Raw genomic sequence first — 22,584 nt, forward strand, 5'->3', positions numbered from 1 at the left:
CTATTTTCTTGAGAAGTCTTGAAGACCCATGAAGTTCATAAACTCAGCCTAAGCCAGAGAACAAGTTTACAGATACAATTTGTCAGAAGATGGAAAAAAAGAGAAGTTTCAAAGAAATCCTACAGAAAAACAACACAAATTCTCTCAGACTTTAAGTGAGGAAGAAGGTAAGAAACATTCCTGCAGCGCCGGATCAGCGGAAAAAAAAGTTTTTGTTTTTAGCTATACGTATTATTTATACATAACAAAAGGTAAACCAGCAGTGTTTCATTTGTTTGGACCAGGAAGAAAAAATGCAATCTTCTTCCAAGACAACAGTAAGTCCAAAGGGAAAAGAAAAAGGATTCTACCAGTCCTTCTTTAAGGACTAGTAGACAACAGCAGACTTAACAGTTCAGTAAAAATGGAACTAGCAGCTATGTACATCTATACTAACAGGTTCAGCTGGGCTGAAGGTTCCCAAACACAGGGCTGTGATCAACTGTGTTCGTAAAACGTTAGAGCATTCACAGCATCCGTTCCAACTAGCACTCTTCCCCAGTAACTCCTGGGAATGTGTGGCAGTCAGCATGTTCCAGGAATCCTTCCCAATAGGCAGCTTTCAGGCAGCCACCCAGTTTTATAGGCTAGGACAGTTAACTAGCACAGATGTGTGCTGTTCCATGTGATTGGCTTCAGTGGCTGGGAACATTCAGTTTACTAATAGAGAAGTGGGCCTTTTCGTCTGTGAAATTTTATTCTTAAATCTCTTCTGACTACATCTGCTCCTGCAGCTCTCTTTTGGCATACTTCACAAATACTGCGTTGTACCTGTCTTGAGAAAATCTCCTTCCAAATACTAAAAGGGGGAGGGGGGAAGCAACCACAACAAGAAAAAGGTTCAATTGTGAAAGTGTTTTTCTTTTTTGTAACATACTGGGGTGCAAAGAAAGAAGAAGGAAGACGTTAAAAGCTATAATCTAAAGTCTGCACTGCTTGCTTGAAGATTTTGGCCTGGTGAATCCATTTCTTTGCAAGGTGCTCAGTTTAAAAGAAGCTAGTGCTCTTATCAAACAACTGCACAGTGAGGTCAAAGGACAGGGACAATTAGTTGATATTGAGGATCACCAAGCACAAAACATATAGATGCAAAGATCATGCAAACTAGTCTAAATTAAAGTATATGAGACTACCTTATATTTTTTCCAGTTATTTATTTATCAGAATCACCTTAATGCTAGAATCAAAGTTTTTTTTTTTAACATCTCAACATACTAATTTTGAAAACCTGAAGTTTGGAGAAGACTCCAGAGATCTGAACATTTAGCTTAAAAGAAACACTATCTTCTGTACACCACCTTCTGGGACGAAGCACCAGAAATACACTTAAACTATATGCTATGGATACATCATTCTACTCAGGTAAGGCTCCAAGAGTTACTCAGCACTGTAAAATGATTACTTAATTTTAGAACAGTACGTTTTAGAAATGAGTAAATCAATTTATACATTACTGCTTTTTTACGATCTTTAAGGAGTTAACACACACTCCACTTAAAGCATCATTTTAATATAAAAATATGGAAAATTATCTAAAACAAAGTTGTAAATGAAAGTATGATAGACATCTGTTGCTTTTCACAGATATTTTGATAAACTTTAGTAAATGAAATATTTCAAATCACCCTTTCATTCAAAGCTAGCACAAAGCCTACATATTACTGGAAGGTAAAAAAACATCTTTACTGAATTTGAGATTTTTTAATATATATTTTTAATAATCTGATCTAATACATGTAGGCAAATATTTCATACTTACGTGAATACTTACACTTATGAATACTTACATGAATACTTACACTTATCAGGTATATACTCAGTCCTAATCACAGAGAAGAATCTGATCTACTGAGATACGTTACTAACAAGTCAAAACTCATGACAAGTGAAATCATACATATTTTTACTAATATATAAAAACTTGCAGTCTCACTTCAAGCTATCTAGGCATATTCAGTGAACTTGGAGAAGCCTGAAGATGGATGAAAGTCCTTCTACAGGTAAGCCAGCGTTTAAAAAAGAAACCATCAAAATATGGTTGTATTAATTCAATTTCTTGGGCTTCTGTAATCACTGCTGTCTGTACAGGGATCTTCATCTATTGCCAGAAATGGTTATTTGTTCCTCTGAAATGGTGAGAGAGCCTGGAGGAACTGTGGACTACAATCGCTCTTATTACAATGCTGCTTCTCTATTCAACTGCCTGCATATCCAGGTAAAACATCATTTGTGTCCACAAACCAGGCAAGAATGAAATCAAGTTCACCCACCTTTGCAAATATCATCCTGCTACTTCACTCCCTAGCAGAGCACATCTATCGATCCTCCTACATTATGTTTCAGAGGTAGTGCAAACAAGTGGCAAGTTCACTCCAATATACTGACCTCAAATAGGTAAGATGCACAAATATGAAAATTCTCTGGGATGTTATTAAAGACACTGTGAGACAAGGTAACAGTGTTGGGTGGTATACCAAACTTTAAGTCGGATTCTCTGTTCACACATAAAGTGGATTAAATAAGACAATGAAAGAGAAGTCGGGAGTATGCAAAAAAGGAAGCCAGTTAGAAGAACCAGAACTAATCAGTACAAGTAGAATCTCATACTATGCTTGTATACTCATTTTTTTAAGAGGCCCTTAATAATAAATTTGTTAAGAAAACACATGCATCAATAGATTTCCATGGGAGAGGAGGATACTGAGAAAAAATTTCTATGTCTGGATCAAAACTGCTGCCACCTGTTCCACCTTTATATAATAACAAATATGTTCAACAGCTGTCCCTATCTCTAACATACTAAAATCTACATCTTCGAAGGTATTTAGGTACTTAACTCCGCAAAATATCAACAGGACTTAGAGGTAAGTATCAATGAAGTGCTGGTTCTCAGAAACAAGGCCACAAAATATCACTTTGGTTGATCAATATACATTGTGCTGCATATTACCCACTAACTGTATTGCCAGGATAACTGAAAGGTCAAAATTGCAAATTTGATGTCTCACCACCACTCGTAAGAACAAACAATTGTTTCTTGCTCTTCAATCTAATCATTATCTGTAACAGCTTATCAACAAATACATATTTTTAAGAATAGAGTGTCAAGCAGAAAATCTGAGAACTAAACATTCTCAGTTTTACAATCTTTTCCAAGCTTAACTATTTTCCCTAGTACAGAAGGTTTTTACTAGACCCACTTAGATTATGTCTGGACTGCATCTAGTGACATAAAATGGCTGATAAGTATGTTCTTAAGTTGTCTTATGGAAATATCCAAGCTAATAAGCATGGATAGTTGATGGCATACTAAGACTCGGAGACTATCATAAAATCTGGTGAGAGGAACACCTACTCCCTTACATATGACTAGACAAAAAACTCCATCATTAAGACTTAGCTTATCCTATGTTGCTTTGATAACATGGTAATATACTGGCTTGGCATAACAGTTAGGCATGCAGCTAACAGAATCTGTGGTTACCAATGTCTGGGATAGATAGCATTTAATATAAATATATTAAAACCCATATATCAAGGAATTAATTGAAATTAATAGGAAACAGACAGCTGACTAGAAACAGAAAAATAACAGGTTTTAAGGAGTCGTAATGTCCAATTTCAGCAAGACTTATGAACAATATTTGCATAGTTCTTGCACCCTACCTACCTGATAAAGTATGATCAGCAGAATTCCTATCAAGAACTATCAAGTACTCAGGATGGGCTGTTAAGAGAGCCTTCTTATGGCCTCTCTCTTTGTATCTTAAAACCTAACTCCAAAATAATGTAACTGTTCAGGGATATTTGCATCTGACTGCATGACTTATAAAATAGGATGCCTCCTACAAACAATTATTCCCTTGCTTATAGATTCCACATAGGACACGCTAAGGAATGAGAGTGGTGCATGTTTGAATTAAGGCACTATTAAGCTGTTTACTGATAAGGCTGGTCAAAACTGATTAATTTTGGGTATTCTGAATCTGCACGTAACAATTCCAAATAAAGCTACTGCTTTATGCAATGGAAGATTTGCACCCTAGGATGTACTTCAGGAATGCAAGTCTTCAGATGTGATTCTTAGAAGGCTGCAAAGAGCAAGGTCCTGAACTAGTGTTGCCTGTTGTTAAGTTCAAGGGAAGAAGCTTCCTCCAGATGTACCCCACTGACCTTCCTCCAAGAAGCACAGGGCTAAGATTCACTCCAAAGCCCACGCCCACTCCTAATTTCACTCAAAAACCTCCCAACCCAGGCAAACAGCATCACTCTGTGAACACAGTTTGCTACTAAAAGCACACGGAACAGAACAAAAAAGGCTGTCTGCTATACAGCATGATGCATAAGACAGGAATGCTCACACTAGCAAACACCTGAGTCAGTAAGTCAACATGATGTAGCACAAGACCGAGACTATATTAGCAGCTCTAAATGCAGTCTAGCCATCCTATTACTGCGTTACCCAAGAGAACCTTTACTTTTCATTCACATACTGAACACTCTGACACCACAGGGCCCTTTTCATTACAGCTGCTCATTTGATGACTCTAAGGGCTAAGAAAAAGACTCCATATTTGTAGTGTTATGTTCATTGTAGACCTCGGGCATTCTCAGTGGACTGACCGACAATTCTAGAAATGTATAATAGTTTTTACAATAGTTAAGAATGCAATTCTTAATCTGAATTTGAATTTTTAGTTCAAAATCAATTTTTTCCCAAATCTAAGTGAGCCCTTGCTCTTAAAAATAGGTAACAGACATAAATTTCAGCTTTGCAATATACCTGCTAGAGCTCTACTGTTCATTAAAACAAAATGTCCTCATCACTTAGTAAGTCATTAAAAGTTACCTCAAAAAAAGTTTTTAAGAGTACCATATAAATCAGGATACAAAATTACCAGAAATTACTTTTCCAAAATATTAAAACTATAGATGTGTATCTTTAAGATATTTTTATTTAAGCATTGTGCAGCAATGTAATGCTTTTGAAAGTGCAAAGCTCCTCTGATCTCCTGTCTCGATGGTCTTCTGAGCTGACAACATCTTAACACCATCACGTGAGAGGAGGACTTGGCTGCCATGGCTGGAGCTCTGCATCCCCTTTCTCTCCTTGTCCTCTTGAAGAAACAAGCTGCTGTTGACTGCTACCACTCAATGCCCCTGTGAGCCTCACTGAGTGATCTTATGAACAGCCTAAGAAAGAATAGTTCGATTACTTCTGCTGCAAAACACAAATGAATCTTAAGAGATGAAAAAAAACTGGACAACTACTAACAGGGCTTTCTACAGGAACTCAACCTGTCTCTTTTAAGAGAAAGAGTTGTTCCCTCTTAATAGGAAGCAAATTAAATGAAAACAGAGACCTCTGAGGATTTCCTGGTTTAGATGCTTCAGTCTATTCCTGAATAAAAAAGCAGCTGTACTTCCATGGCAAAACCCCGGAAGAAAATTTTGTCATTCTTTTCCTCTTAGATGAGGACTGAGACCAAAAACTTAAATCTTCAATATCACAGGTTCTAAGCAATTTTGGAGGAGGGTTAAAAAAAAAAAAACAAACCAAACAAAAAACAACAACAACAACAACAAAAAACCACAACCACAAACAAACAACAACAAAAAACCCTACACCTTTTATTTTAAATAGGTAACTTCTTTTTAAATATGGATGCACAAATCTAACTTTAGCTGTCCAGGTTTTCACATTTCTGAACTGAAATACAGAAAGTAGAGCATTAATCTAGTCTCTTGACTTCAAGGTTATCATTCATTGAGGTCAATGACTCCCATCTCTGAAAAGCAGAACTTCCACTTTCAATACGATAACTGTTGCCCTTCAGTAGGCAACTGCATTCAACTCGTTCCTGACTGCTTTCTCACAACTGCTGACAGAAACTAACAGCCAGAAAGACAGCACAAACAGCTCCTGCAAAGAGAGTTATCTATGTAGAACTAGTGGTTAACCCTAAAATCATTCCTATTCATGCGAAGCACTCATTAGCTATCTATATTTAAAACTTCCACTATACTAATGAGCAACCCTGTCTCTTACATTATTTTCTGGGTATTTTGTGTTTATGTTAAACTTCTGTTTATCTGCCCAGCCAAGACTGTAATCTCCAACAAAACTGCCTGTAATGATACAGTCAAATATGTGAACAAGTTACTTATGGACAGAATCAGTCTAATTGGAATGAAAGTCACCAACCAGAAACAAAACTGGAACCAGCCTATACCGTGCTTCAGTATGGAATTAGCACATGGGCCAAACATTTGCTCCTTTACAACCCAGTTCTGGTTTTATGCCAACAACATGCATCTCACAGAAGACACTCCCAATATGCAGTTACTTAAGTGGAACCGTGGTTAGTACAGGCATCATTTCCACAAGAAGATACAGATTAAGTGATAACAAGGTGATGCCCAGTAAGTTCCTGGAATTCCCTGGTAAAACTTAAAGTAGCTCTCAACAAACTAGTTCAAAGGCATATCAGCAGATCTGGAATAACATAACACAGATGAACTTCAAAATACAAAGCAGCAATATCGGACACAGATTTTTCTGACTACAGAGTAACAGTGGGGTTGTTTTGCTTTATTTTTGTTGGTCTGTTTTGTTTTTCTTTTTGGGTTTTTTTTTGTATTTTTTTTTATTACTGTCACCTATAGAAACATTCTTTAGAATAGCTACAGGCTCAACAAAATCAGTAGCTAAAATATTAGGAATATGAGACGTGTGAGACATGGCCCAATTCTAAATTTGCATTCTGCTCTTACTTAAAACTAACACCTGAACACCTGCAAGACTATAAACTCAACACAGTGCAAGAATTTCCCAAAAGTCTTTACTCTGTACTTCTTATATTTTAATAAGCAATGCAGCTGGAGGGGGTGGGCAGGGAAAGCAAGTATCCATGCAAGTATTTTTATTATTTCATTGCCCTTGTATTATTCTTATTGACTAGTATTGGAATAGCTTTTTTTCTCTTCCGAATATGAACAATATATTTTTCAAAGAGCAATGTCATCACTTCCAATGTTTTATCTAACTTGAATATACCGTTTTCACATTTTATGTAACTTGCTTGGTTCTCAGCATCTCTGGTGCATTCAATATATTTTCATGATGAAGAGAAGAGTTTGTTTTAACTATTATTTTGATCTCTTTTCTACATTAAAATCTACCCATGAAAATCTGAATGTGTTAAAAAAATTAAGTTGAAACATGATAAATTCTACCGTACAACTGAAAGATAAACTTACCACCCTACAATTCTTTTTAAAGATTTTACATAATCAAACCTCTGGATCAGTTTATAAGAGGCATAAAAACTGGACTAAAATACTATAATGTTTATATAGTATGTATGTCTATTTAAGACATAGCTGACAACAGTTACCCTGTTTTCATGCTGCCCTTAGTATGCAGAAATGTCCCAAACAATGTTGTTCAATGGTCTTGTAGGAGATTCAAATCAGGAAGATATATCTGTTGTGTTTGAATATAAAGCGCATCATCAGCAAAAAGCAGTTTAGAACATACAAACTTTTCTTCCTTCTCTTCTGCCTTCGATAACAATACTTGGACAGTAACTGTTACCAGTTAATCTCCTCTCAGAGGATCAGCATGTGATGTTAAGGAATGGATCCTTCTGGAACTTGTACTTTTGGTTTAGTGGACCTATACTGGTCCCTTATACTCTCAACTGAGATTTGAGACCTTTTCTTACAAAGGTTAAGAAAATACAAGAAGCTTTAAGCTCTGCAAAAGCTTAAAGATCAGACAACTAATTATTTTTAGTTACATGTTCCTAGGCTGCATCTAACTAAAAAAAAAAAAAAAAAAAAAATCAAAGCCAAAACCAGAAATTTCTTTGGTGCAAAAAACCAATCCATTTTTATAAGTTAGCCTTCACAAAGCGGAAGAAAAAAAGTTACAACCAACCACACAGTTATACTCTGCTTAACAGGTGCAGGACAAGATGCAGCAACTGCTTTGAAAACATGAACCTTTAAGTAAAAGATGAATCCTTGCTTGTAAGTACAAAGCACAATCCCAAATTTGATGCTATTACACCATAAAAAGTAAACACTTGATAGTGTGATTATCAGTATAATGACTACAACCATAACGGTAGCAGTAGCAATGGCACTCACGGTTCCTTCCTTTCACAAAATGACCTGGAAAGACTGACTTTCAAAATACCAAGAAGTAAAAAAGTCACATTGTGAAAATATTTTTTTTTCAAAACCAAATTCTAAGGCATTAACTTTGTTATCACAACATGCACTTGTAATGCACAAGCATGTCTGAAATATAAATTCAGCTTTTGCTATAATGAGCTAAACCCCCAGCTTTGCTTTTTGCAGTTTCACAGCAAAGCAGTGTAGAGCCTATAAAATCTACAAGTTAACAAGATCGACAAAAAGTAATTATTGAGAATCTTTCAGTCCTATAAACAGTATCTTAAAGTGCCCATCTCGATGTGTCCTACCTATAATGGGTGCTAAAAACAAGGCAAAATGAGAAGTCAGACATGCTGCAAAATTTGTTTTCCTGGTTAGTCAAATTGGAAAAAGAGATTCCATAGGACCATTTCTTCATATTTTCACTTTTTTTCTTTTAAAGCAGTGGACCTTAATACTTTTCCATGTTTTCAGCTTAAGTAGTGATCTAAAATTCAAGTATTCCAAGACAGAAAAAGTGAAAAAAAACGCTCTTCCTCAAGAAGTCTGTTTTTCCTAGTTATGCTGTGGTTAATTTTAGGGTTTTAGAGCACCTCAGTTTCCAGTGAAATGAAATGATGCCCATTATGACAAAGAATTTATCTACCCTACAGAAGCTTTCATCCTTTAGCCAAAGGTGGCTTAGACATTATCAGGCATCTCTCATCAGTCATCCTTAGAAGCCACGTCTTGTCAAAAATGCAAAAGAACCATCCTCAATAACCACAAAAACTTTCAATTTCTGGCCTGAGCTCTCACCAGCTACTTTTAACTTGAGAAAGGTATCAGCAGAGTCATCATGTGACTCTTGCTGTTACTGTATTACAAAACAATTACAGTACATTTTTTCATTTTAAGGCATGCAAATCATATTTATTCTCAGAACCTCAGCATACTAATATTGGCTCTCCTAATAAACAGAAAACTGCAAGTAAATCTTACTTGTCTCATTTCCAACTTACATGATACGCAACAAGCCTGAAAGTCATTGTCAAGATATCATGGTTTTAATTCTGTATTTATCATGGGACTTCTAAATAAAGAATTTGGGCTTTAGTACGTGGAGTTACTACTTAAAATTCAAAATCTTGTATACTTTCCTATCCTTTAGGGTCGTAATTCTACAAGCTCACCATCATCAGAATTGTGATCAAAACTGAAAGTGCTTAAATTTTAAATCAGATTAATGAGTTTATAATTTTCTTAAACAGTCTAAGACACATAAGGTACTATTTCATAATGTTATCTCTCCTTTCAGTTGTGGGATGAATACTTTTAAAGCTTTCAAAACATTTTCTCAATATTGAAGTTAGGCTACATTTCAATCTACACCACAACAAACAAATGACTGACTACTAGACAGAGCTCCACAAAATTGCCAGTACACCAAAAGATTCAATTTTGATACTTTAAACACTATTCCTCTAGATTTCTATATTTAAAACAAATGAAATATCCATTTGGAGTATTTTTTTCCTTCTTCTCTTCTTTGCCTCACCTAATTTTAGAATTATTTGGACCCAGTTCTACTTGAGCTATCAGCATACAACTTACAAACATTCAACTGAAATGAACGAATGTTTAGTTTTCACAGAACGAAATATCCACTTACAGCATCTTGGCCTTAATCCAACATACTCCATGTAAATATACCCTCTAAAGCTGTTTATGCATGAACAGCTGATGCAACTGAAAACTGTCAATCAGGAGATGATCTGCATGCGTACGTAAATCTATCTAGCTTTTTTTCCGGCCCCAAGGATTCAGGGGTTTTGAAGCTGAACAAGCAGACGGAAGGTCTGTCTTATATGTACTTCACTGTAATAGGCCTCAAAATCCAAATCACAGAACTGTTTGTTGCTTAAATAAGGGTATAAAGAACTACACCAATTCGCCTGTACAACCTAAATTTTATTCTACTTCTGCTGATCATAATTTTTCATGTCAAAATATTAACCATATTTCCACCAAAACAGTATCACTAAAAGTAAGCTATTTAATCTGCAAATGCACTTGGCACTTGCAGTATTTTGATTAGCAAAAGATGGAAGAACTTCCTAAAACATAAATTTTAAGAATGGCTAGTGACTTTCAAAGGTGTTCAAAGATCCTGTCCTCAGTTCTTGAGAACTCTTTCAGTAACTGGACATAAGCATGTGATAAGGCATAATGAACTCTTAGCTATTAATTTGTTATGCTCTTTTTCAGATGGTTCCATAACATTTCTTTAAAAGAAAGTTAATGAATTATTGAAATCATGAAACAGGTGACATTAGCTGTTGCCAAGTGGGGGGCATTAAAAGGAGGTGATAACAAGACAAGACTAAAAGCAGTACATTTAGTTAGCACATTTAAAAGCAAACCCCTTTTTTTCTTGCATAATACTCTGGAAACAGTACTTCCATTCAGGGAAACCATTTTCTTCCCGGACAGCTGCAAAAGAGTTTCAAAGGGCAAAGAAAGATTTCAAAATTCCACATGTTCTTAAATATTATACTAAATTTGGAACAACATAGTTTTGGTGGTAAAGAGAATCAAATACAAACAAAAAGTAGATGAAGACCATAAAAGATTTTCCTTTTTAAAAGCCCTTGAAAGTAAGATCACCTGTATGCATCGTCTTCTTTCAAGTCTCATATCATCCTGCAGGGATGTGGGGGACAGGGGGAGTCCAGCAGCAAACACTGCAAAATGAAGAAAAAATAGAAGTAAATGTAAATACGAATTAATAAGATAGCTGAAAAAATGTAAACACCCATTCTACTAGATTCACATTCTACTAGATTCTACTAGTTAAACCCATGCTCTCAGGTACAACACAGGGCTAAATCAAGGAAGCTCAAATAGAAAACAGAAGGTTTCTAACAGTGAAAGTAGAGACAGATATTCCAACCAAAGTCTACCTTCCACTGACATCTATTGCTAGAAAGAAATTACAAGTGTCAGAATTTCAGGGATTAACTTAAACTTCAAGTTGTCATTGAACAGTTCTGAAAATTAAGGTCATCCAAAAAAAGCTCAAACCTGCAAAAGTGAAATTATTGATAGTTACCCATCTTTGGGTGGGATTATTAAAAAAAAAAAATATATATATATATATAAAAAAAGACCAAACCACACAAAACCCAACAACTAACCAACCCCTGGTCAAAGTATTTTTCACTTGTTCTCCAACAAAATATCATTTGTACTCCAAAACCTATGAAAATATCAAAACCACAAAACCACTTACTGAAGATTTTAGAGAACCTCTGCAAATTGCCTCACAGCTCAAATTGTAGACTCTAGATTATTACTATTTAAACACCTCCTGATATATGTAACTCCAAGAAAGTGTGTCTAGCCTACAATGCACTTAGGTACTGCAATACGAGCATAAAACATCACAGTTCACTCCATTTCTTCATCAGCAATGACTGTTCAATCACTACACATACCCTAGACCCAGTTAGCTTTTCTGCCATCACACTGGCTTCTTCCTTGTGTCACCAAAACGCGACACGCACACACACAGGAAAAGGGGTGGTGGGAAGATAAGGAAGAAATACTTTTTTGATACATGTAGGAGCATATGTTGCATCAGTTCTATTGTTATTTTATGAACAGGTAAATCCTTCCTGCCATGCCTCCAAGAGATGGAGGCGGCAAACAACATAATGAAATCAACAGCCTTAGTTTTTCACTACTGAAGTTCTACAGAGAGCTAGAATGTCACTGCCACATTCACAGTAGCCATGACCTTGGCAAGGCCTATGAGTATTGCCTAAGGCTACACAAGATCTTACAAACTACGCACTCTCATGCCTAAATTGCTTCAATTTGGATAAAAGATTCGGTCTGGTATGTATGCTAAGTGTATACATACATCACACAGACACAGTGTCTTGCACTGAGCTTAGTGCCACTAAACTCAGCAGAGTTGTATTCAAGGAGAAAAAAGGAAGGAAGATCACACTCCTCTTTACACTAAATAGTGTCTGCATTTAAACAAACAAACAGAAGTCCTGGAGCACCAGATATCTCCAGCCTACATGGGTGTCTTAAGACTACAGAGCTGTAGTCCCATTTTTTGAAAGCCCTCTCCAGCCAAGACTTTCTTTTTTCTTTTTTTTTTTTTTTAAATTACAGTACCTATGGACACCAAGATTATAGAAAGACTTTCCCAGTAGTAGCTGCAAGTACTGAAGGCATTACGTTTTTGTCTTTACCACCTCGTAGCTCAAATACAGCAAGGATCACTTTCCATTTGCATCAGTACAAGGCCGGTTTAAATACTAAGCCAGCTTAGTTCAAACTATCAGCAAACATAGTTTGAGCACAGCTAGCTGATTTTCAGCTGAAATAGACTATAGAGCATTCATACATTGTCTTCTGCCAGTTCTACAATGGGAATGGTAAGCTCCAAAAGCAGCACATTATCACATCTCTAGCACTTTACAGCAGCCTAATGTTGTATCAAACTGACTGCAACGCCAGCAACATACAGAACTGTTGTGGGCAACAGACTGCCACCGCTGTTCCAAACCGTAAGAGGAAGAAACCCGTTGATAAGAACATACTATCCAATAAACACAGAGACTACCCAGTTAGAGCTACAGAACTTGAAATTGCACTGCTGATTTTGTAAAAGCACTAAAGCAACTTCATACATATGGTAAGTTATGCCTTTTGCTGATTGGAAATTAATCTAGAATATTTTGAGATCACTTATAATACTAACTCCGAAAAAGTATTTAACTTGCAAAGTTACAAAAGTATAAGAAATGGGAAACCGAACTAGGAAGGTAACACACACAGACTTGAATTATTTTAGAATTTAGAAGATGATGTTAGAGCTACTGGCAATAAGGAAAAGTTGCTGATGTACCTATAAAGTCATTAACAGTTTATTAACAGGGAATAAATATATCCCTCCACTTCATAGCTAACCAGCAAAACATATCCATCACAAACTAGAGCATTCCTTTAGTCTCCTTACAACTGTCCAACAATTATCACATTCTGAAGAACTGGACAGCTAGCATGCAATGAAGACCTGGAATGGCAAGGCAGGCGTCTATTGTAGCACTGTATTCTAAGAAGGGATCCACAACACAAAAAGTAATTTTAGAACATTAGCAGAGAAGAAAAAAAACAATGAGTTGCTATGATGCTAACAGTATCACAGACACACAACATAAAAGGATAACATTTAAACTTTTTTTTTAAATAGATATAACCAAATCACATACAGCAGCTGCAGGAGCAACACATTAAACTCAGTAACTGAGTATCTTCTGTGGTGCCTCTGCATTGCTAAGTTATTAAAACCAAAAGGCCTTTTACACACGCTATACAAGGGCTTCCTGATTTGGATAATAAATTAATGACAAGAGGAAGCAAGAACAAATTCCACTCATCACATAGTCTGTAAGATCATTACTTGAAGAATCACACCTCAGTAGTAACATTCAGTGGGCTTCAAGATCCCAATCCTCCCTACTGATTTAGAACAGAAGTGAACTGGAAAGAGAGGGAGGAAGAGACGACAAGAAAGGGGTTGAAAAGCAAATTATTGAAAGTGGTATAGGAAAAAAAAAAATAAAAGCTGAAGTCTTTCATTTAAACAAAAAGAGCAGTTCTACAGAGATCAACTGTGATCAACTGTGTACAAAGCTCCCATGCTAAAACTTTATGCTTCTATTTCCTATTTTAATTACTGTTGCTTTCTACTCTTCATCTCTGCTACCCACACAATGCTCCTCTGATCTCCTCAAAATACAGATAATGGGATTACCTATCCAAAGCCACTCCACATTCATTAATAATTTCAAGTGTAGAGTTCAGCTTTACTACAGAATGTTTAGTTAAATAGGCCAAAGATGCTGAGCACATTTTATTCTGGGTTATATTCTGCCATATTATAAAGATGGTGACTGTGAAAAACAAAGCTTTCACATGTCTCTGACTTTTCTTTACACCATAAGCCTAGTTTGCCTGTTAGCTTCTTTGAACACTAATGATTTATTCCACTGTATTCCTTAAGAGCATCCTCTGCTTCCTTCAAAACACTCAATACCCAACTTATGTCAATAGTTTCACTATAAATCAAAGCTGGTTTCAGAGCAATCATGCTTCTAAAAACCTAAAAGTTCAACTGCCAAAACCATTACTGGCATCTCTCTGAAGTTTCATCATCCCCCATTTCTTTATTTTGTGTTTGCCTGGATATCAATCAGACCATGAGTTTTTGCAAATGGGGACAATTTTGTTACGTATGAGCACAGTAGGAAGTCAGCTCAGCTATATCCAGATGCAGCAGAGCAGTAAGACTAATTATTTTTAAAATATATTATCCCATAAACTTAAGAATGTAAGTCATATGCTGCATATTTATTTAATAGATGTTAGTTTAAAGCATATGGAGTTAAAAGATTCTATCTAATTCTACCCAATGCAAGTTTGCAACATGTTAAAAGCAACTATCATGAACACCTTTGAAAAAAGGCCACATTTTCGCTATAAATTTGCCTTAAGTACATATGAAGAATTATTTCCATGACGAATTTAAATAAGAGTTTTAAGAATATCAACAACAGCATACCTGAGAGCTTGAATTAGAAGAAAAGTCTGACAGGGAAGGCTTTGCTTTTTCCATTTTACTAATTGAAATGCTTTGTGTATAGATTTTGCTTATTCAGCATCACTGTATTGTAAGATTCAATATGGTGCCTTTAGTTAAAAAAAAAAAAAAAGAAAAAAATTGCAAACTAAAACCAACAAAGTTCTGGAAGCTTTTCCTCTGTAAAAAGGTTATTTTGTCATTTCTCAAGTCATACTCATAAAGCACCAGAGAAATCTCTGCATATCTCCTGACTACACACACTGTTGTCAGAGATGAACATAATTCAGGTCACTGACCTTCGGTAGATGAAGGCAGGCCTGTTGCTAGCAACATGAAATATAAATACTTGCTTAAAAGCAAAAGTATTTATTTATTTACTAGGAAAATTATCCTCAAGTATACACCATAAAATTGAGATTAATAACATAATGGAGTATAATGGATCAAGACCTATACAAATCTATGCAAATAGCAATTCCTTAAACTGTTGTTATTCTGCATCTCAACAGCCCACTCTTGAAACTACACACAACCAACAGTGCTGCTTGACATAAGACATACAAGGCAAAAGATTCACCAAATACACCAGATTTGGTGTGTAATTTTAAATACTGCATAATAAAATGTGAAGTACACCCAATACTACTGGAATTTAAAATAAATAAATAAATAAATAAATAAATCCCTCCCTTAGGGTGCTAGCAACTGTCAACTTGTAGGACTAGTTCCCAAAGAGAACACAATTGAGAAATTCCAAAATCATTTGTTTTTACAGTACCTAGCACATACAGTCTTTTACTAGGTAAAATCCTGTGTATTTAGATGTATAAATTAACATACATCTCCAAAGCAAACACAGACACACACGTTATTTACTGCTTCTGTTCTACTTGGGACCAACAGATGTGATGTTATACATAAGAAATAATTCACAAAGAAAAAAAAAAAATCAGACTTCATATATCCAATGTACAAAGCAGAACTCAGTACATCTAAGCTTCACCCTCAAAATCACACACATGAAATTAAAAGCAGATACAGCTTCAGCATGAAAACCCAATACATCTGTCCACTTTTACAGACCTGTATGTTTCTATACCTGATAATCAACATACTGAGTACTAAACAAAAACCAAGTAATTAATGATCAGTATCACACTTAACATGTTCCCAAGGAAGTCACAGATCCCTGTCTCCAGGTTTAAGCCCTTTGGTAGTACGGAAAAACTATTAGCGAAATGTCACTGAAATAGTCAGCAAGTACATTAAAACTATGATTAGGTTTTAAAATTCATAATTTGATTTAAAAAAATAATATAACTCTCTTCAATTCAGTTTGTGTATTCAACAGAACTATGAGCATAGTCACCTTCATATGTGAGTTTACCCCGTGCTTAAGAAAGCAATGTCAAATTTCTGGGAAGAGAACATTTTCATACGTCACTGGACTTCAAGTTAGGGTGAAAAGACAACAACTATAAAAACTGAGTTTATACTAGACTTCACCAATACATCATTCATCCCAAGAACTTGTATTATACTTTGTACTCTCAATGAGTTTTAAATTCACACTGCTAAACTAGAAGGCTATGTTAGTTTCTAGATCAATATTTGTGGGATGCTTATGAAACCATTGGATCTAAAACAAAACACACTATATCATAATTTTTCTTGCAGACTGTAAAATTATTTTTAGTGTTCCAAAAAGCACTAGTTGCTCTAAAAAAATATATTGTGAATGACTAGTTTCACTCTTATGCTAAATTTACAGCATGTGATGTGAAAGAATCCACAAGCAGCTTTACTGAAATCAAAGCTTCTCACTCAAATTCAAATCTGGCAAAGGCAGAACTACAGTTGTGGTAGGGCAAGAGTTTCTTTTCAGCAGCAGTATCACTTAAGCAGCCTGTATCCTTTCCACCGTAACCTGCTTGGCTGAGACAGTGCAACTCTTCAGTGTCACTCAGCAAACTGCACTGGAGAACTGACCGAGGTGGAAAAATGGGGAGCAGGAAAGAAAAAAAATAAATAAATAAATACTATTTTTAATCCTGTATCAGTTATCTAATCTGGTCCCCTACAGATGCACAGCAGCAGGAGCAAACAGCTGGGATAAAAAGGAGCTTCTTTGGCCAGCATTGGTGTGAAAATCAAAATGCACCTAATTTTATCAAAAAAGGACCTACAATGGTGTCACATCAGTATTAACTCAGTAAGACTTCACAGTGCAATCCAAATCTCTGAAATACCTGATTTATAACATAAAGATTTTTAAACCTATCCTTTTTATTGAAAGAAATGCATAACTTCTAAGAAAGGTAACTGCTTTCCTTGTATATGAAGGAACTGAACAGTGTAAAACTTACACTTGACCCATACATGCAGAGAACTCAGGATTTGTTTTTTTAAATGCTTATTTGTTCATGTGAATCCCAGAATAAAACCTATGGTTTTAGGAAGAATTAAACTGCCACCATTTAGGATGGGAGGGGAAAAAAATAGAGACAAAAATGCCCCACACTTATGCTAAAAGTTCCAATACTTGAGATTTTTTAGATAATTTGCATATGCTTCTTTTATTACTCACTGACTAAAAATATTAATTTTAGAAGCACAAACTTAAATTATTTTTCAGTATACTGACCATATAAGGAACCACAAATTAGAGGGAGCAGTTATTTTTTCCATCCACTTAATAGTGTCAAGCAAAACAAATGCAGTTACGTTTTAGCAAAGCCACATCACTGTATTATATTTACATTCCCCTCCCTCATCCCATTTACACGATCTTTGAAAAGAATTCCACCTCAAATTCACATAAGCATGAAGAAAACAGACTTCCAGGAAAGGGAAGGATATTTACAAAATCAGATTTTTTTTTTTAATTATTTCTATGTCATCTTACAAAAACAGAAGTATGTAACAATCTAATTATTTTTTCAGGTTAACACATTCATCCTACCTATGACCTCCTTCAAAGGCGACACCTGATAAGCAACTATTTATTTTTAAAAGAAATAGAGCCATTTTAGTTAATATGTTAAACATGAACTAAACAGTAGCACACAAATAGAGGCATATTTCAAAGTAAAATATCCATGAGGGCTGTAAACTTGTTTATCCACAGTAATTTGCTCTCATAGTTGCAAAATGCTTTTCAGAGCTGAGATTTTTCTATAGATATCCTCAAAAAGATTGACCATTTCATTTACAAAAACTGTTTCTGTTCCTTGTAGTTGCAAAAAACTTTTAAAATGCAAAGCAAAACATATGCCATTATATATTTGCATTCATCAGTTTAGAACTTCAGACCTAAAAAGTCTCAAGAGAGTATAATCTTCCTACTTCTCTTTTTTTTAAGCCATAAAGCAAGCAAAGAATTAAAGGAACGCCTAAAATTTCCAAGAAAAGTGGTCAAACATCACTTTAATTTACAGGTCTTTACTACAATCTTGATATTACTACAGCTTACTATTCTTCCAATTTAGTGATCATGGAAGTACCATTCTTTGTTGTACTCTTTATGTACAAAACAGACCTGGCAAGATACAGTACTCAGATGAAGCTACTTCAACTTTTTAATCCTAGACTAGAGCTGGGAGAGCACTTGTAGCACTCCCCAGACAAGCAACATGTACTGAAATGCTTTTACCTCTCAAAAACTGCAAGAGCTTAGACCCACATTATACATACATATATACATACACACATGCACACTACCTACACACGGGAGGAAAGGGCGGTTATTTCTTCCCTGCAAATACAGACTATTTTAACTGCAGTGTCTCTATACTGATGAAAACATAAAATCTTGGGTTTTCACAGGCAAAGGCAACAGCTTCTGTCCAAAAGTTTCCTAAAACATACTTTCCTACTAAAATACAGAAACAAACAAAAAAAAAATCCAAGAAATGGAAGAAAATAAAATGTGCATCTGAATGGTATAGTATTTTTACAGCTACTAGAGTTATAAACAAAATATCATGACACATTCAAGAGAGTTTGGCTTTCTAAGTGACCCATCCTTATCAAATTCAGATGTTACTGGTTTTTGACATCATTACTGTTCCCTTGGTTTACATGTTCGCTTTTTCTTTTCCTTTTTTAATTCTGCCCTGAAACATGACAAATTCCATATCATGCTGCAATGTACATGTAACAGGAGCCACAAAATTAATAAACTCACAGGTTACCACATTTCAGTAAGCATTACTGTAACATAATTGATCAAAAACAGAGAGAATGTAAAATCTTACTCAGACCACAACAAACCCCGTTACAAAAATACTCGTACAGATTCCTGGGAAATGATCTGCAGAGCTGCTATCGTATGTCTAAATGAAATAAGACCACTTCTCCATTCCGACTTTAGCAGCAGATAGTTCCGACGTTACTTTCAAAGACCGTCTTAAGTTACATATTTCAAGTACATTTATAACATCCTAGATGTTTGTTGCCCTGATAAAGTAGGACCTTTACTATTGAAGACTTCAAAAATATTTTAATACATGGACATATGCACACCTATAGCCTTCAAAAAAAAAAAAAAAACAAAACAAAAAACACCACCACAAAACCAAAACAAAACACACACCAAAACCCCAAAATAACCAAATAACACAACAAAGCACACACGACTGTAAACTGCCTGCTAGCTCAGTAAATAGATGGTGCTTATTTTTAATACTTTTGTTAAGTGGCTTGTTTCAGCCATACACTGGTTTGCATGCCTTTTTAAATACTTTTTAAGCTTTTCAAACACACCATGGACTAACTGTTGTTCAATTGACTCCCATATGACAGCTCACATTGACAAATGCAATGCCACAAGCTACCTTTGCCTTTCATTATTCAGGAGATTTAGACTGGATAGGCATTCACATAGCCAGGTACTCTCTGGCCATACGTTAAACATATGCCTGGATCTCTAAAACAGACCTGACCCCTCAAATCCCTACACCTTCTGCCAAAGCAGGTATACCCCGATATGAAAAGCGATAATGGAGAAGTACTGCTGATACCCTTTCCACTTCAGTATGAAATATCAGACTTAACTGCCCAAGCTTCAGTTTAGGCTAAAAACCTGAAACATGTCTACTTCTACTATGAAAATATTTAGTTCTTAAACATCAGAATTTTCCTTAATGCATCTATCAGACTTCACCCACTTAGATGGGTTTTTCTGGGGACACTTGTTCAGAGATGTTTCTGAAAGAAACAGAAAAGCAGAAAAAAGGAAGAAATTTATTCAGTTACGAATCACAGAATGGTTTGGATTGGAAGGAACCTTAAAGATCATCTAGTTCCAACCCCCCCTGCCATGGGCAGGAACACCAGGTTGCTCAAAGCCCCGTCCAGTCTGGCCTTGAACACTTCCAGGGATGGGGCATCCATAGCTGCTCTGGGCAGCCTGTTCCAGTGCCTCACCACACTCATGGTGAAGAATTCCTTCCTTATATGTAAACTAAATCTACACTATTCCAGTTTAAAGCCATTACCCCTTGACTTATCAATACATGCCCTTGTAAAAAGCTCCTCTCCCGCTTATCATCCTAGAAATCCTGCAGAGCTCAATGTAAACCTTCTCTTAAAAAAAAAAAAAAAAAAAAAAAAATCAATGAGCTAGCCAAATCATAAGTCTTTCCAACAAGACTTCAGCGACCGTATCATTCCGATGTTTAACTCATCAGTCACTAGGTAAAAAAAAATAAAATTACTGTATCTAGAGCACAATGATTTAAGAAACATGCCATGCAGGATGGCCTCAACTCTAAGCTTTTTCCTCTCAGGGAAATAGAGGAGACACAGCCTGTGTTATCATCAGGTCATGATTTTTATGCAGGCCAACTTCACAAGCTTCACATTTATATTAGTGAAACGCAGTAGTTCAGAAATAGGGTACACGCTGCCTCTTCAAAAAGGGGGAAAAAACTGATTTAGCAGGTTGACAGCAGCAAACAAGGCACTGTTGGCTCACAAATGGCTATTCCTAAAAGTTACTCTAAACACACACTTCAAAGTGGATGGATGTTCTTCTCCATTTGCGTAACTCCAAGTCCCCAGGCATTATTTCTCTTTTTCTATGTATCCCAAGCATAATACTAAAATGGAGTATGGAATAGCCATGCAAGTGCAGTAAAAGGGGACATAACCACAACTTAAGTTTGTTTACAGAACTCAGATCTGCCTTTTCATTAGATCTAGCAATGCTAAAAGGTGCTTGAAGGGTATTTTAGGATTACTTCCAGGATTTTGGGATACTGTCAAAGTAACTGGGACCCTAAGCTCACACATGGGAAAGAGCAGGTGAAAGTCATTTAAAGAGGAGAAACCCCTTGTTTCCAAAACTACATATAGCACAACTGGTCTTCTAGCTCTTTTTAACTTCAAAGACAAAAACCACACTCCAGCTTTCGCCAGACGTTGTCAGTACAGAAACACCATGTTTAAAAATCTTATTTAACTTGCTTTCAAATAGCAGTTCATATGAAGTTCAATAGCTCTGAAAATTGACAGTTGTCTAGTTCAAGCTCCAGAACAACCACATGCATCCAAAACTGATGGTGAATAAACTGAGTTACTTAATTAAGAATTACGAGGCTGCAGTTGCCCAAAATCCAAAGCTGATTTAGATTTGGCTGCTGCGTTCCTACCCACACCCCTCCTTGCCCTCAACCACTCAGTGCAGGCCCATCTCTTGCACCATGTCTGGCACCTGCCCTGGTCTTGCTGAGTCAGTTCTGCAATTTAGCATGATGTAAAATATTCACCTTTTTGATCAGTTTTCTGCTGACTCTACACAGCTCCAGAGCCCGAGTCTGACTTTCAGCTTAAAAATATACACAGTAAATAAGAACCTCACCATTCTTTTTAGCACGTGCATACAGTTAATTCATTTCTATTCTGCATAATAACACTTGATCTCAAAGAACTTGATTTGCATTTTTGTGCAGTCTTTGATGTTCTGGACCTTTCAAACTGCCAGTTCCTAGGTCAGAGCCAGGAGTTCCACCACGCTCGAGGACTACGCTGAAGTAATAAAAGGGGCATTCTGCTCATGGAAGGAGAACCTCATTGCAATAGGCATTGCATGACACAATAAAATGCTGATCCTCACCTAAAAAGCTCACTATATAAACAGACATTTGTCCACAGAAAGACAAAACTAGAGAGCTCACAGATTTTAGCTGTCTCTAATAAAGTTTGCTGTATAGGCTAAGAATACAGTACAAGAGAAGTAAAGAGGAACCTAGCTAAAATATTTCCAACAGTTCTCACCAAACTGCCACAGAACACCTTGAAGACCACAGCTAACATCTGGTTTGATATCAATAGTAACAGACCCCACCTCTGCTTCAAGAACACAAGCAAAATGTTTACAGTCTTTTCTATATATAGCCTGTGTCTGTCATAATAGTCTACATAAATAAATTTGAAGAAATGAATTTAATCAGGCATGCCAACTACAAACTTCTCTGATGTTGGAAAGCAAAATGAATAAAAAAAAGACTCTTCACCACAGTAAAATCCAGCATCCTTACTATTCAGCTCAGTGTCCCAGCCTAAGGAAATATATAGACTTCCACAATATACTTTAAGTCCCAATTCAGGCTCAGGTTCACCAATGTAAGAGTAGAAGAAAAATCTGAATTCTAAAGCAAAAATAACTATAATTTGGATTACTGCAGCAATCACATAGGGAACATCATTCTTGTTAT

At 35.9% G+C, this 22,584-nt stretch overlaps 1 protein-coding gene across 2 annotated transcripts in view; it reads right to left on the reverse strand.

Annotated features, from left to right (window-relative positions):
- The window catches only part of DYRK1A (dual specificity tyrosine phosphorylation regulated kinase 1A), a 90,644-nt gene that overhangs the window by 48,150 nt on the left and 19,910 nt on the right, over positions 1-22,584 (reverse strand). For both annotated transcript variants that reach the window (XM_082052803.1, XM_082052804.1), the window contains exon 2: positions 10,870-10,946. In XM_082052803.1, coding sequence (XP_081908929.1) covers positions 10,870-10,879 — 10 coding nt within the window. In that variant the 5' untranslated portion in view covers positions 10,880-10,946. The remainder of the gene's footprint in view (positions 1-10,869; positions 10,947-22,584) is intronic.

The sequence above is a fragment of the Streptopelia decaocto genome (assembly GCF_964273445.1).
Source record: "Streptopelia decaocto genome assembly, chromosome: 1".
Classification (NCBI taxonomy): Eukaryota; Metazoa; Chordata; class Aves; order Columbiformes; family Columbidae; genus Streptopelia; species Streptopelia decaocto.